Source organism: Pholcus phalangioides, unplaced genomic scaffold (assembly GCF_987345545.1).
Source record: "Pholcus phalangioides strain wild (caught in Gottingen) unplaced genomic scaffold, Ppha-v1.0 ptg000015l_1, whole genome shotgun sequence".
Lineage (NCBI taxonomy): Eukaryota > Metazoa > Arthropoda > Arachnida > Araneae > Pholcidae > Pholcus > Pholcus phalangioides.
In genome coordinates this window covers 64,124,330-64,141,310 of record NW_028301608.1, presented here as the reverse complement: position 1 = coordinate 64,141,310, position 16,981 = coordinate 64,124,330, and the positions used below count along the sequence as shown (strand labels likewise).

The window sequence follows — 16,981 nt, the reverse complement described above, 5'->3', positions numbered from 1 at the left end:
TCATGCTTCGATTCACTGCCCTGACTGATAATTGAAGAAATACGGTATATATTTTACATAATTTCGTCTGAATAAACGGATATTGATTATTATTATTTTAATTTCCAACATGGATGTTAAAATACACCAACGGTGCCATCTTGACACTTTTCCGAAATTCCGAATATGCTTCCCACTGCTAACATTTTATTGGTTTTTATCCTGGGTCGGAAGATACGCCGTGAGTCTCTTCAGTGATAATTCCAGCCCGAATGAGGCAGATAGATCTACTTATCTGCGTTATTTCGTATGTGATAATGGTTGGGAAGAAAGAGTAGTGAGGTGGTAGTGAGTGCACAAATGCCTGCTTCATAAATCAACGGCTGAAACGAGACGACCATGCCCTCATACTAATATATGATAGAGGAAATGAGTGCTTGCCTTAGCCGTTAAATATAACTTGGCTGTCATACCCGTACACAATCATACCTGGCTTCTAGCGATACGTCATTTATAGAGCAAAACTCGAGCTGGAGTAATGTGGGTGGGAAAGGAGAGGGGAGAATTCATTTCTATTGCACGTATAGGATAATAAAGCTCGTCTCCGGATCAACTTGAAATAAGAAGGATTAAGTTGCCATCAAAGCGAATATTTACGAAGTGTCGAAAAGTTTGCGAAATTGAAAGCTGATCATTAAACTAACTTCGAACCACACACATTTGTAACAATAGTTACTTCGTTTAGTAGAATTATAACCTCATGTAACTTCTTACTGTATTGGCCTATACGCACAGTAAACATTCCGAAATTATTTTAACGCGAAAGGCTTATGGGAATGGAATTTGCGATGTTTTAATGAATTAACAAAGCCGCTAGGGATTGGATTTCCGGATTTTAATTGTGCAAAGACATGTAAGGTCATGTTTTACCAAAATCTTTGAAGATTTAAGTGTGGCGATACGCATTTGTTATTTTTGAAACAAGCTATTTACACAGCATGATAGGTCTAGTGAACCCATATACTGCAGTGTACAATCAATAATGTAACACTAACAGTGTAGAACCAATTTTGAAAGAGTAGGAAAATATTTATGGGTTGTGTGTGTTTTTTTAACCGGAATTTAGAGGTTTGCTGCAAACCACGTAATTGCTAGTTTATCCGATACATTACTCCTTTTTTTAATGTTGCCCACGTTTTCGTCCAGGGAAATTGCTAGAATTAGCACACATTTATGCTCGAACAGCCGAAGACTTAGCGCGATGACCACTTCACTCGGAAGTTCATAGCAATGCACTGTGTGTGAAGCTTATATTTTATTTTTATTGCATTAAAAAGAAAATTAAATGACGTACAGCAGGGCTTTCAAACTTTTTTGGTTGTAGCGCGCGGTCAAAGTGGCCTACAACCTTCCTTGTTTTTACCTACTCGGACCTGTTGTTAATCCTCATGCATAATTTGGACATCTACGATAGAACTAACAAATAATTTTCGATTATTTTTCTTTTCCCATAGTTTTTAATCATTTTATTTATAATTTTGTATCAATACCACCAGAAAAAAGAAAATATGATTAGACAAAAATAATCATAATTTTCTATTTTAAAAAATGTGTTTTTACTACATACATCTACTTCGTAGGTCGTGCTATCATATACAGGGTGTTTCAAAAAGAATCACCCGATTTGGAAGGCGTATATTACGAAAAAATATTGAAAATAGACACTTTTAAGATTAATTTTATATTACACATAGCTAATCATAAAGTGTTTTACAAACCAAATTAAAGGTGCTCAATATGTCCACCTTGGGATGCACGGCATATGTTTATACGGTACTCAAATTCGTTCCAAACTTTTGCGAGCGTGTTTGCATCCACTGCGAGTGGATTTCTGTGAACTACGTGCGAAACTCTGTCGGATGCGCTCCACATTTTCGTCTGACATGCGGAGACAGCCAGGGGATTCCCCTGTACATAGACAACAGGCATCTCGGAATTGTTTACTCCATCGCCTAATGCTCTGATCGGTAGGAAGTTTAACACCAGGGTATTGTCGACGAAAAGCACGATGAACAGTTGTTACGGACTCACACTTCGCGAAGCTTAGAACACAAAACGATTTCGGTTGTGCAGTCGCCATCTTGACAAACACTTAAGTGGCGGCCGAAGGAGCGCTACCTGTCGGCAACTGCGTGAAACTCGAGATTTCCTTCTTTCTACCCATATATTATTTGATCAAAAACGATTAAAAACTGAATAGTTATGATTTTTTTTTAAAATCGGATGATTCTTTTTGAAACACCCTGTATATTCATGATCAACATAAACACAAAAATAGAAAATAAAAACATTCATAGCATGTGCCACCTTACTGCCACAGAGAGCAACAGGCTTAAAAAACGGTACAAATATTCAATCATTACACTTCACTTCTGAAATATAGATGGCAGCATTTAAAAAAAAAAAAATCAGACATAACACTAGATACGCACTCAGATTGTTAGGTACATACACTCACACTTCCGGCACAACTCACTCAATAGTAAATTTCTTATAGCGATAGACCTAAATTGTGCTCGGTTTGAAAGAAAGAAAGATACCCTTTTTTTATAGTAAAAAAGCAATTTTTACTATAAAAAACGTGATTTTTTTCGCATAAAGCTATTATTTGGTTCATTGGTTCTTGACCTTCTTTCCTTCCCGCACTTCCAATGCAATACGACTCTTACTTTATCTCCCGCATACCCCTGGATAAGATGTTTTTTATCTGTTAGAAAATTCAGGGTTTTTTTCTGTGATTAATTACATTAGTTATCCAATAATTAACTTCTATGAATTATTTACTTAATTTTTAAAGTATTTTCTGCTTGGCTAAAATTTAATTTTAGCTTCATTTTGTTTTTTTTTGAAAATTAATTTAAAAACAAAACTAAATAAAACACTGTTTTTTTAACTTTTTTTTAAGATTTGTAAAAACTATTCCTTAAATAGTTCTTCTCTTATTGATTCCAGCCGCAACAACTATAAATTAATGTTTCTTTGACACTTGACAATTTTTTGACGTTATTCCTTAGTCGTGTGTTCACGACGGTTCCAAATCTAAGCCCAACATGCTACCTACCCAACACCGAGTAATCAGTCAACTTGTTCTAATTCCCCCCCCCCATCTCACCCCCCCCAAAAAAAAAGATCTCCCGCACCTCCAGTTGAGATCTACTGACTTAGACATTGCTAACACATACGTATATTTTATACGTATATTTCTTGATCTACAAGGAAAACATAGCCAGCATTTGCCACCCTAAGGGCCCTTTCACACGGAGCGGATGCGGATGCGGACGCGGATGCGAATGCGGGTCCGGAAGAAGTTTTAACAATTGGAATATACTGCGCCTTTCAGACGAGCCGAAAAATCTCCGCACCTAGGAAATGTTCATGCGGGTCCGGACGTCGTCCGCATGTGTCAAAACCTAAGTGCGGGCTCCGCATCCGCACATAGAAGTTTTGACAATAGGTTTATTCGGCGCTATTCAGACGATGCGGATGCGGAGCGAATTCGCCCGCATCTTTGGCTACTTTTTGAAGGTGATTTTGTACGGAATTTTTTTAATTATTTGCCATAAATACCCTTAAAAACACCATATGATGGTCCCTGCTCATTAATATAATGTACCTACATACGTCTATCCCTCCGTTTCCTTCTGAGATGGAGATATAGCAACTTCAACTGCCTTTTGTCCATATTTCACAATTTTATACAATAAAACCTGTCAACAAGGGCCACTGACGGGACCAAAATTATAAGCCGTTCTGTTCATTATGAATATTTAATTGACTACATACTTTAATAACTTTCAATTTTAATTTAAAAATTTTAATTTTTTTCTTTTTAAATTTTTTGAATTATTTAAAAATATAAATATCTGAAATATTATTTTAAATATTTGTTAATTTTTTAAATTTTTAATCTTTTAATTTTTTTAAACTTTAAAAAAAATACTTTTATTAAACAACGTTATCCACGTACGGTGTTCACTCAGGGCCGGATTAAGACGTTTAAAGACCCTAGCGCTTGAATAGTTTTGGTGGTTCCCTCGATACCTACAAGTATATTTTACTCAATATTTAGTCTATAAACTTAAAAAAATGAAATTTTATATTTCAGAAGGGACTAATCTAAGGATGGGATTTCACTCCAAAAGGTTTATGAAAGTTATTTTATAAAACTTGAAAAAAGCAACTAATAAATTGCAAGTGCAACCGATAAATATATTAGTTGCTTTTTTTAAAAGAATTATTATAAAATTTTTATAGTGTAATCCATACTTGAGGCCGGGATTATACTATAAGGTTTTGTAAAAGATCTTTTATAAAAGTTGAAAAATTCAACCAATAGGCGCATCGGTTGCATTCAAGCAAATGCAACCGGTGATCTTAATGGTTGAATTTTTCACGTTTTATCAAAGAGCTTTTACAAAACTTTTATAGTGTAATCCCGGCCTAAGACAGAATTGTGATGTGAATATTTCTAAGCACAGACATTTTGAAAGTCCCAACCCCTCCCTTTTTTTATACTTGCAAATTCTTTGATATTTGCTGAATTTTTTTTTTTTTTTTTGGAACATCGAATGTTTTGGATGTTTTTGGATTGGATTTTTCGAACATTGGATGTGTTTTTGAAATTTTCTTTCATATTTTTCCGAAAAGACAGATTTTTTTTCAAAATTTTTTGAAAATATTTTAAGATATTTTCTCCCATCGACTACTTGTGAGGATCGGAATGGAGGCATCTTTAGGCTCAATGATAAAAACCACCAAAGAATGCCTCTAGGCTGCCTATGGGCACTGAATCAGGGGTGAAGGAGAAAAATAATTACAAAAATTGCGAAAAAACAGTTTTTATGCACGAATTTCGAACTAAAGATGCGGGCGATTCGTCCGCATCTTCAGTGCTCGTTTGAAAGGGTATGCGGACCCGTGTCCGCATCCGCTCCGTGTGAAAGGGGCCTAAGGGCCGTATTCACCGACATGGTTTAAACCTGTAGTTACAATTTTTGGATAAGATATCAACATAGATTGGTTAAAACACTGAATTTAACCAATCCGTGTCGATCTCTTATCAAACAATTGTGGCTATAGCTTAAACCATGTCGGTGAATACCGCCCTAAGTGGTACGAATTAAGTTCATTTTCGGAATTGGTTCATGGACTGAATTGCAAAAAATAACACGCAACAACGTACAATGTAGTAAATTCTCAATGAAGACAAACATTCCATGTATGCAGAAACAGGTTTGGCCTTACGTGGCGGCACACGCGCATAACTTGGGGGGAACATTGGTTAGGTAACAGCTACTATGAGCATGTCTACATGGGTCTTCACCCCCATACCCTAAATGTACTCCGGCAGTGAAAAAAAAACGTTTAATTTTTCCTTTCAAAATTTTCGAAGTTCTACCGTCTTCCCTGAGAAATATCGGTGCCTACCCAGGTCTCACAGTTTAGAAATACCCACGAGAGAGGTTCCACACGGTAAGATGTTGCTTTATTGGATATACTGCATTCTTCGAAACATGGAAGACAGATGGCAACATCACTAAAACAGGAAACACGTATAATCCGACAACGTAAACACGATTAGGCCATACAATGCACTCAGAACCTACGTTCCAGCATGTACCAATTCGTTAGAAATTCCTCACAGGAATGTTCACGAGGCTCATATGTACTCGGTAAAGTAGGAGTTGGTATTAGAGTTATGGGTCTTACCGAGAACTAAGAGGGACTTGTTGATGTTATTGGCTTCTTTGAGTGTTTCGCCGCGGCTGTTGGTCTTCTTAGTCTTTTCGGAACCAGCCAAATCGACTAGGAATAATTTTCCGTATCTGCGAATGAAGTGAGTCTGGTCTTCGGGATCTCTGAATTCGGACGTCAAGGTGAGAACCAGCATGGTGTGACTACGGCTCGAATGCTCGTTCATGTTGTGGCTTCTTACTTGGCGATTCTTCCTCCCTGGAAAATGCAAATTTAGAAAATATCTCACATGGTCAGATATCAACCTTCACATCAGAGGTTCGTAACCATTTTCAGCCCCCAACCTAAAATCTAAAACAAGATTAGCTTCGCGACCCATGAGACAGTTTTTCTAAAGCCGTGTTTTCATCGAGCTTATATTACGTGGCATAAGCTCGATGCGTGTTTTTCTAAGAGCAGATATAATATATATATATATACGGGGTGATTATAAAAAAACTATCCCGACATATGGGCCCCTAACTATCATACCATTCACAGAAACTGAATGAAATTTTGGCATAAGGTATTTTGAGGTATGCGCTCAAGAATGATATGGAAAACAACTGTGTCACTCTAACAGTTACGGTTACAGTGAGAAAATTTCGAAAATATCAAAGGGCAACACCAAGTTTTTTGTATTGGAATGCGATCTCCATACTGAAAAACACTAAATAGCGTTGGAATGGCACCTGTAGCACGAAAATCCCCGGAGCTAGGCAAGGAAAAAGTAAAAAGGACTTTGCCGTGCACCAGAGCATTAATGTTCGTTTCATTCGTCACACCGTTTCTTCGGCTGAGATCCCAGCCTGATTAGTCCTCGCTCCACAAGGTCATGTGGAAAATTTGTGAAACACAATAAAATGCTTTATTTTATGCTGCTTCTCTGTCCTTATTGGTTGTCCTCACTTTTAGCCTATCTGATTTTCATGCTACAGTTGCCGTTCGAACGCTATTTAGGGTTTTTCACAATGGAGATCACATTCCAATACAAAAATCTTGGTCGTGACCCATAATTCAAGAATCCCTGCCCGTAAGCGGATTTGTACGACCCATCTCGGAATCTCCTGTGACCCAAGTTTGGGTCGCGATCCATAGGTTAAGACTCCCGTCTTCACATTTTTCGGTCAACATTCAATGACTCTTTCGTGAACGTCTCGGAATCAATATAAGCTTAGTTCCTAAATATGTGATGACCATCACCTTCGTCGAGAACACCTTCAAGATCTCCAGCATCTTCACATTCGACAATGAACAGATTCTCCGCGTAGAAACCTTTCTCTTTCGACCAGCGGACATTCAAGGGCTTCGTAGAAGGATTCAACAAGTCCAGTACCTACATGGGAAAAGAACGAATGAATTAATTTTGTAATCTTTTTTACACTATATTACGTTTCTCTTATACGTATTTGGATATTTTTCCCGTTTGAATCCCGTTCTAGACAATATGTTAGATCAAAGCAAACATTCGCCATTGTCAGGGATACCTTATTTCATGGGCACGACACGGCCTAGATCAATATTCCTTCAACCTCGGTCCGCGATTATATGCTGCCGTTCAGCGAAAAAATTCGCCCAATTCAAAAAGATGAATAATTTGAGACTTAATTTTTAAATACTGTATCTTATCTATGGTGGTTTTTGTTTGTGTCTTAGCCCATCAGCAGAGATCTGTGAATTATTTCTCCCATTTATTCAATAATATTTTGCCTTCCTGTAAATTATTCCTATTTTTTTCCTGATCCGCAAATGAGTTCTATTCACTGTACCTTTGCCGGTCCGCAAATCATTAGTGCCATTTATTTTTTGTTAGTCCGTAAATTATTTCCCCAATTTATTTATTTCTTCACTGGTCCGCTAATTATTTCTCTCATTTATTTAGTTTTAGCCGGTTCAAAAATTAATTCTACCATTTATTTTTTTGTCGGTCCACAAATTATTTCTGCCATATTTTTGCCGACTTAAAATTATTTCCTTATTTACTTTTTTTTGCTGTGATCCGCAAATTATATATTTTATTTATTTATTTTTTTGCCGGTCTACATATTATTAGTAACATTTTTTTGCTGGTCCGTAAAAATATATTAGTTCTCCCGTCTATATATATATATATTTGCTGGTCTGAAACTATTTCTTCTAATTCCTCTATTAAGATTTTACCGGTGTTCTTGATGGTGCTGAGGGAACAAGAACACCTCTTACATGATTTTATACTATTTGGCAGTATTATTGATTAGCTTCGGAGTCTTGATGATTTTCTATAGCCTAAATATGAAAATATAAAATTTATTTTCTGTCTGTCTGTCGCTCTGCGTGTATGTTCTTTACACAAATGTACAATTTTGGACTGATCACTGACAAATTTTTCACGTTTACCAAACAGGACCCAACTTGAACGATAGACAACTTTGAAAGTTCGTTAGAGCAGGGTAAATGCTCGAATTGAGCAAAAAAACGGTCAGCAACAATGGTTTCAGGACTTCAACAATGACTTTTGAAATGTATACTTTGGTTACCGTGGTTCCCCCTAACAATAGTCTCAGACATGTTTATTCCTTTACAATGTTTCTCGCTTCTTCAATGCACCTAGTATATAGAGAAAACCCGGGCACAGCGCCGGGTATTATAACTAGTACAATAAGTTATTTATATTACGAGATTCGAACTATATGCGTCTTTTGAAGTCATTGACATAAAGATATGCTGCATATACGGGTACATACCTGCTCCTTGTATATTTCCATGTAAGACGCTTGCACTGTGTATTCCACATCTTTCCTCTGCTTGATTTGATTGAACAGGTACGCGAAAGTCATATGCACGATGCCTGGAGAGTGCCTTTCTCCCGGTCTCGGCAAATCGTCACTCTAAACACATACATTAAAGCAATATTATACACGCAAGTATTTTCTTATAGAGTGTATCAAGAGTTGCAAAAAATTAAGATTTCTTTTCCGTCTCAATTCGGGAGTAAATTGCGGACATACCTGAGGGCCAGTCAGGGTGTACGTTTTGCCTGCTCCTGTTTGGCCGTATGCTAAGACGGTGCTTGCAAATCTGAAAGATAATTAAGAAAATAATACTGTGGAAGAATGATAATAAAGTCGAATTCGGTTATAACGAACTCGAGGAACAAGCTTATAACGTAACTTCGGTTATAACTAGCGTTAGTCCGATAAATCGACCAATAGGATCGGTTAATCAATCGGCGCACAGAAGGCAACGACTCTAAATCTTTCCTTAGAGCTCGTGTGTTCTGAAACGGGATCGTACATGGACGGTCGGACCTAACTCAGGTCAAAGTTCACAATTGCTGACACTGCCACCAGATGTCGACTCATGCAATTATGATGTCACTCTCCGCTATTCATAGGAAGGTTTTTAACAGCTGGCTTATGTGAAGGTGAATTTAGGAGAAAGAAAATTCAACTGCCCTTTCAGGGAATCGAACCGACCCTGAAGATAGGACGTGGGTTCGATTCCCTAAATTCATCTTCGCATCAGCTAACTGTTTCAGCCAAAACCTTCGTATGGATAGCGGAGATTGGCATCATCCTTGGATTAGAATTTATATCTAGGTATTTCGATTCTGCCGAATGTGCGAGGTCGTGTTTTTCAAATCATTTATTTTTCTATTTCAGCTACTCCCTCTTTCTTGAGGCCTGAAAACGGGAAAGAATGCAGTCGTTGTTGTCCCGACTTTCCCAAATTTTTTAATCATCCTGGTGTTCATTGTGGTCGTACCGATAAAAAAGTTTGCTGTTGCTGGAGAGAAGAAATAAGATCAGAATATATTATTTTTTCTGAGTCTTAAACGATTGTATCACGGATACAGTACAGTTAATTTTTATTTTCTGAGAATAAATATCTTCACGTATGCAGCTTAATTTTGTTATTTGGTTATTGAACAATATATTTCGCATCGCATTGTCACTGAGTGTTTTGCTTGCTCGGCTGATTAAGTATCTAGTTGCGGCCTTGTAACTACCACCCGTGTGAAACATGAAATTGATGAGTTTTGAAGAAATTGATAATTTTTTTCTAAATGTTATACAAATAATGATAATGTATCGTTTATCATAGGTCAATATTAATAAAAAATTAAACTTCCTTTAATCTTCCAACTTATTCAACAATATACTGACATGTCTGTATTTAGTCTGATCATATTTCATGAAACTATTTCAGATGAACAAACGCTAAATGCTAAACATTATTTCTAAAAATGGGTTGGAGAAAAACTGAAAATTTTCATTTCCATGCAGTTGAACTTGTTTTTTTATCAGGGCGTACAGTCAAATCCAGAGCCTTGATTATGTACCCCATGCATATTTAACTCCATATTTTAGCTCCGTATCATATAAATGCATAAAATCAACGAAATTTTAGAATAAGAGCATAAGAGTTTAAACATTTTTTTCTATTGATCACATTATAATAATGCTTGCAAAATTATTTTTTCATCTTTTTATACTCTTAAAATTTTATCTAATTTCTTCAAGACAATATTTTACCGTTGCGTATTGTTAATTTTAGGGCATATTAGGGATTTTTAGATGCATATTTTTGCACTTCTATAGATACACGTGTTCTTAGGTTAGGTCATACTTCAGTGCTTTTAACATGCATATATATTTTTTATTTCATTTTTGTGCGTATTTTTCATTTTTAATGTCATACATGATGGATTTGTTTTCATTTTTCACACATATTAGTCAATTTCAAGGCACATATTCTTTAATTAATATTTCGGGCTATTTAATTGCAGATTTATCTTTATTTTTTAATGCATATTTCAACGTTTTTCAGTGCATATTTTGCCACTTTTTAGCGCCTATAATCCGGGCTGTAGTCATATCCTTAGACACTCTTTATCGTTTGAACCGTTGGCGAAAGAGAAAAATATATTGGCTATTTTTCAGTGACAAATATTAGTTTTACTTAATTTCGACAACTTTATTTGGAGATAATTGTACATGTCCCGCATTTTCTGGTGTGGTTTTTTGATTCCCTATATTTTTATCGATCAAATATGGTTAACAAATGAAATATGTATCGTAGTGGTACTTTTCTACCGAAATATATTTCGTGGGCCTGATGGAACCTCTTGGAAGGTCGCATTTGGCCCACGGGCTGGAGGTTGGGAATCCTGCTCTGTGAATAAAGATCACACTAAAATCTACCACTAAGTATATTGATCATGTCTTACCCTTCCAGAGACATATCGATGAGCTTTTTTATACCACAATGATCGAACACTTCTTCTTGAGTGGCTTCAGGTTCAAATACCACATGGAACGTGAAGAGTCGAGGCTGAGGGGAAGTCGGATCATCCAACTAGAAAAGATGTTATGAGACAGATGTTATGCCTATGATAATAGAAACCCTTTTCTAATAATAACCGTAAAGGCTTCACACCATTTTTAACGCTAATGCCATTTGTGATTCTGAAATTCTTCATTCGTGAAACGGTACATCAATGAAAGCACAGGATGTCCCAAAACTAACTAGTGGGGAAGGTGGCTATTTGAAAAAATGAATTTTTAAAAAAAAGGTAAGCGATAAAAATGCACCGTTTTGCTACATTGTATTTGGGAAAACGGTAAATTTTCAGTCAGACATAATTTCTAAATTAGTTACAAATTTTTACAAGAGACGGAGTCTCTCAAGAACCAAAATATATTTCTGAACTATTCGCCATTTGCAGCTTCATCAACAACACGGTATAGCTACAGTCTCAAGAACAAAATTTGCAAACGTGCTATCCGGGATGGTATGCATTCAATTCAGACTAAATTTTGAAATCAGTTACAAAGTTCATTAACAGATGGCGCTGTTAAATACAGAAAAACTACACATCGGCAAAAAAAAATACTGAATAACCAACACGTTCTAACGAGTTTCTGTAAATTTTGTTCCGAGACTGCATTATGTTGTTGCTGCAAGCGGTGGATGTTTCTGATTATTTCTAAAACAATGGTTCCCAATCTGGTTTGCGAGAGACATTTTTGGTGGTGCGAGATGGAAAAGAAATTAGAACATGTTGACTCTCTCTGATTACTCAGGGAAATTTAAATGATGATAAAAATTGAATTTTTCAATTCCTAAAATAATGTGAATCATACTAATATTTTGACGCCCCATCTTCTGACTTTTGCTTGCAAAAATGTGTCCTACGAATTTTGCGTCGTAAACGTTTCTTTTTCGATTAGAGATTACAATTTTTTTTCCATTTCGGTTGAGAAAAATACCATTATTTATCTGAACTATTGCGTGGTTTGTTTATTTTGGTACCTCTTGTTATCAGCATGTTGTTAGATTCGGAACTGTCGTGAACACACGACTAAGGAAAAACGTCAAAAAATTGTCAAGTGTCAAAGAAACATTAATTTATAGCTGTTGCGGATGCAATCAATAAGAGAAGAACTATTTAAGTTTTTACAAATCTCAAGAACTGTTGAAAAAAATAGTAACTTGTTTTTAGTTTTTTAAAAAATTAATTTACAGCAAACATGACGCCAAAATTAAATGTCAGCCATAGCCGAGAAAAGACATTGAACAAATAAGTAAAAGAATTCATAGAAATTAATAATTGGATCATTAATGTAATCAATTTCGTGCTCGCGAGCACTTGATCAACATTCTAGTTAAAACACCTTGCAAAAATTGTATTCAAGGATTGAAATCATCCGGATTTCATGCATTCGAATGTTAAACTGGCCGTAAGTGTGGTCTTCTGTTTATGACGGGCACAGGCAGTGTTCGCGACTGGGAAAAGGTTCAAGACCTTTGGCATAGGGGATATATGTACTTAACCGTAGGGGATATGTGTACCATATATGCACCTCGTACAGATTCCTGTGCGGAATTTCTAAAGCATTGGTAAACGTCGGGAAATGTGGTTCCTTATAATTAATGTTGTTAGAATTGTGCTTGCTGTTTCAGCTGGGATTGTTTAAGACTGCAGCGTCATCTGTTGCAACCATTTTTAGCCAATCCTGAAATTTTGTCTGGCTGATAATTTATTGTTTTCTCATGTACCAATTCAGCAAATGGTGCATTTCTCTCACTGGATGCTTTTTTTTTTTAAATGGGCCCCCATCAATTCTGGGATACCCTGTACTTACGTGTCGGTCAATATCATAACTGGACATTAAAAAATTCTTTCCGACAAATACAATTTTTCAATTATTACCAATATTTGTCCTTCGGCTGGGAACTGTATGGCTTGAATGTCTTTCCGTCCTTCTTCCTGATGTGTGAGAGGACGGACTCTGTAATTAGACATGAAAAATTTGTTTGTGTTTATACTGATCACATTTCAAAGAAATTCTTTCCCTATAACATTTATTGGATTTTGTATGCTATTATTTATGTAAAATATTGTTCATTAATTTTCACATTTTCCTTCGCTTATTTTCTATGTTAGGTGCTGTTTACGTTTTAAACACGGTATTTGAATAATCTCATACTGCTGCATTTCGTTATGCGTAGAGTCTGTACAGAACAGAACACGATTAAACTTGAATTATATTAGGAAAAATGAAATTACCGAACAACGACGTTGATGCTATTGAATCCTCCGCCATCTTCCGAGCCTATGGACATCACAGAATCCTCAGAAGCAGCTGAGCTAGGCCTAGCAATGAAAAAAAAAATCGATTATCTCAAATTCGTATTTTTCCAACAAAATTCTTTCTTTCAAACCGAGCACAACGCAGGACTATCGCCATGGGCAATTTACTACCTAAGGAGTTTTGCCGGAAGTGTGTGTACCTAGCAGTCTAAGTGCGTATTAAGTGTTGTGTGTCCGATTTTTCAGTGCTGTCATCTGTATTTCAGAAGCGAAGTGTAACGAAGTGTAACTGAATGTTTGTACAGTTTGTAAGACTGCTGCTTTCTGTGGCGAGAATTTTTAACGGGGAGGTCGGCTCGCATTGATGCTTCTCGAAGTTGAGAACCACAGAAAACCACCACTGTCGCGCCTGTGGGGTTCGAACCCATGACCTCGCGATGTGAGTCCGTCACTATGACCACTCGATCACCACAGCAGCTCTATAACGAAATTCTAATGATAGTTTATTTTCATCAGTGCCAGGCACGGTTATATGGCTGGTACAGAGGATTCTTCAACTCATGGCCCGAAATTAACATGTTGCCCACGAAGATTTTTTTGCAGTAACTTGAAGGCGAAAAGGCTTACACAGTTAATGAATTATTGAAAGAAAAATATTGATTTTAGAATTATAGAGAGAGAAAAACGATTCCAGAATTAATGGGAGAAACTATTTCAGAATGATTGTAAAAGTAATTTCGGAATTAATGAAAAATAATTTCGGAATTAATGAAAAATATTTCCGGAATTAATGAAAAATATTTCCGGAATTAATGAAGATTCATATTTAATGAAAAAATAGTAGAGCCATGTTCGTGAACTGGCCATTTACTATTAGCTGACTGGAATGGTGAAAGTGAGGAAAAAAACTTTTTGCACTGATAATCATTTGAAAACTAGAGAATAACTTTCAGAATTACATGTCACAAAACATTCACAAAACATGTAGACGTTGCACAGAAAATAAAAGTAGAGTTAAAAGAAAATTTTAAATTAAAAAAATAATTTCAGACTTTTTCCATCTTTATTCCCACATTTTCACGCGTATTAGCCTCCAAAAATCTCCATTATATTTTTCATGAGCTCTCCCTGATACATATGCTCCAAGTCGAAAATTCCTTGGTAAAGGTGCTCTACTGAATGAGCACCGATGCTTGTTAGATGAATGTGGAGGATGTAATGTGCCACTTGAAGAGACATTGGCTATTCCATTTTGTAAAGATTTTTCTGTCTTTCCCACAAGATAAAGATGGTTTATGATCCCGCGATTGCCTAAGACGCCATTAACCATGCAAACAAGCTTCTTTTTTCAGTCTCGGAGTATCCATGCACGGTTAAGGGCGGTATTCACCGACATGGTTTAAGCTTTATTCACAATTTTTTGATAAGAGATCGACACGGATTGGTTAAATTCAGGGTTTTAACCAATCTATGTTGATCTCTTATCCAAAAATTGTAACTACAGGTTTAAATCATGTCGGTGAATACCTCCCTAAGTAGTAGTAATAGCAGTCTCGGAGTGTATTACCGCAACTTCCTTGTATCCCACGTTCTTAGGGAATTTTCATCAGGATGGATAAGAGAGACCATGAGTAATTAATAGACCGCCAATCAACTGCTTCGACAAGGGGACACCAGTATAGATTGGTAAGGGATAATTCTAGGTTGGGGTGTCGCGAGAGTTGTGTCTAATAGAGTTGTGAATAAATGGAATAGCTTATCTCCTGGGGTTGTGAATTCTAACACGACTGACACGTTTAAAAAGTAAAAACAATAAACATATTGGAATAAATCGAGAAGTTATCCACATACTTAGACATGAGACAACCATAATTTTTCTTACGGGCGGTATATTTATATTTTATTACAATTATTGATTTTATATTGCTCTTTTTGGGTTGCTGTATTTTTGGTATAGTTTAGATATATATCCGATAACCGTAGTTTTATGAGCATCTTTTTTCAGCCACTTCGTTGGGCATTTTGTCTGTTGTTGCCATTGTTTTTCATGCCTTTTGATGTGATATAATAAAGCCTCTCTTTTAATCTTTGACTCAGGAAACGTAAGGAATATGTTGTAGGCCTTTTTAATGCTACTCATTTCTCACCTAGGGCTTTGAGAAGTTATTTAATGTAACCAATTTTTATGTATAATCTTGGCATTAGTACTTTTCCCAAGATCAGACATGCGAAATGAGCGAAATCTAGCAATTTTATAACATCGCATGACACAATGCCCAATATTGAAAAGCTGTGACTACGATTACAGTCCGCTGTTTTTCGTTTGGTTTAACTTCGCTTTTTCCAATGGATGGCAATGTGACCGTTTTTAATGATGCATTGGTGACGATTGCATGTATGTCCCGTATTAGGTTAAATGAAACATAGTGACCATTGGGTTCCATGATTTGCCAGAAATTGATCCTTATTATAAGATACTGGCAATTCTAGCGAAAAACTACCATTTACAGCATAATATTTTCGCGATACTTCCTAAAAACTTCACATGATCCCGCTTTTTGGGTACTTAACCTCAAAAATAACAAAACTTTGCTCTTCCGAGTTCAAAAGCAAAGTGCAAATCATAAAATTTTTATTTTTATTCGTATGTCTGATAAAGACACGTAAATTTCGCTCATAAAAAAAAAAATCGAAATTTCGTGAAAGTTTCGAAATTGGTTCGCCTATATTTGCTACAACAAAAAAATTCAAATAAAAAATTTTGCATTTGTTCGCTAAAAAGAAAATTTTTTTCAAGTATAATTATACGGCCGTTTTTCACAATTATGGTATGTTTTTAAATATTATAAATTAATATCCACCTCGAGAAAAGTTCATGTACCAACTTTTTTTTTCACTTGAGATCCACTACTACGATTTCTTAACCGTGCATTCAACTCGTGAAATGTCCAACAAATTGGTACCATGCAGGAACATGGTGTGCATATATGCGTGACCCTAATATATTTATGTTGCCGAAGTTATACATGTTTTGGTTTTACCGGTTTGCCGAAGTATACCGCTTATACTGGTGATATTTGAAGTCTGCATGACATAAACAGTCCGTTGGTTTACCCCACCAGAAGTAGCTGTCTCTATTAACACGATCGTTTCCTCCTATCCCGTGTCACGTGTTTATAATAAAAAATATTTTTCGGAAAAGGCTTCCAGTAATAAATTTAGATACAATGATGACATAGGTGGCGTCAGATAACCAAATTATTTATATGCTGGTAGGCCTCATTCGTTGCGTTGAATACCATGTGTGTAGAATCAATTTATTTGAATAATTATCGGCTGCTGTCTTTAGCATAATATATATATATATATATATATATATCGCACCCCCTCTTTATTTCCCAATTCTCATTTGCCAAAATTTTTCTATTCTTCTTTCAAAAATGATCTTACTTCGACGTGTGAAAGATTTCAAGACCATTAACTTATTTTACAAGAAAACAGATATTTTCTGGATTTTATGCCGAAGTGAACTTAGAAAGAAAAGGCGTCTGGTCAGGCAAGCATACTACCCCTCTTACTATACTACAAGACTTGTGCGAATGAGTAGTTTTTGATCGTTCCAAATTGTTGATT

General features: G+C 36.0%; 1 protein-coding gene across 1 annotated transcript in view; it reads right to left on the bottom strand.

The window, feature by feature from the left end:
- Positions 1 to 16,981, bottom strand: part of LOC149076495 (kinesin-like protein KIF12) — a 63,193-nt gene that overhangs the window by 12,301 nt on the left and 33,911 nt on the right. The window contains exons 2-8 of the mRNA XM_089244070.1: positions 13,325 to 13,411; positions 12,968 to 13,046; positions 10,982 to 11,109; positions 8,760 to 8,829; positions 8,496 to 8,639; positions 6,976 to 7,108; positions 5,749 to 5,991 (exon numbers count right to left, since the gene is read on the bottom strand). Coding sequence (XP_089100196.1) covers positions 5,749 to 5,991; positions 6,976 to 7,108; positions 8,496 to 8,639; positions 8,760 to 8,829; positions 10,982 to 11,109; positions 12,968 to 13,046; positions 13,325 to 13,411 — 884 coding nt within the window. The remainder of the gene's footprint in view (positions 1 to 5,748; positions 5,992 to 6,975; positions 7,109 to 8,495; positions 8,640 to 8,759; positions 8,830 to 10,981; positions 11,110 to 12,967; positions 13,047 to 13,324; positions 13,412 to 16,981) is intronic.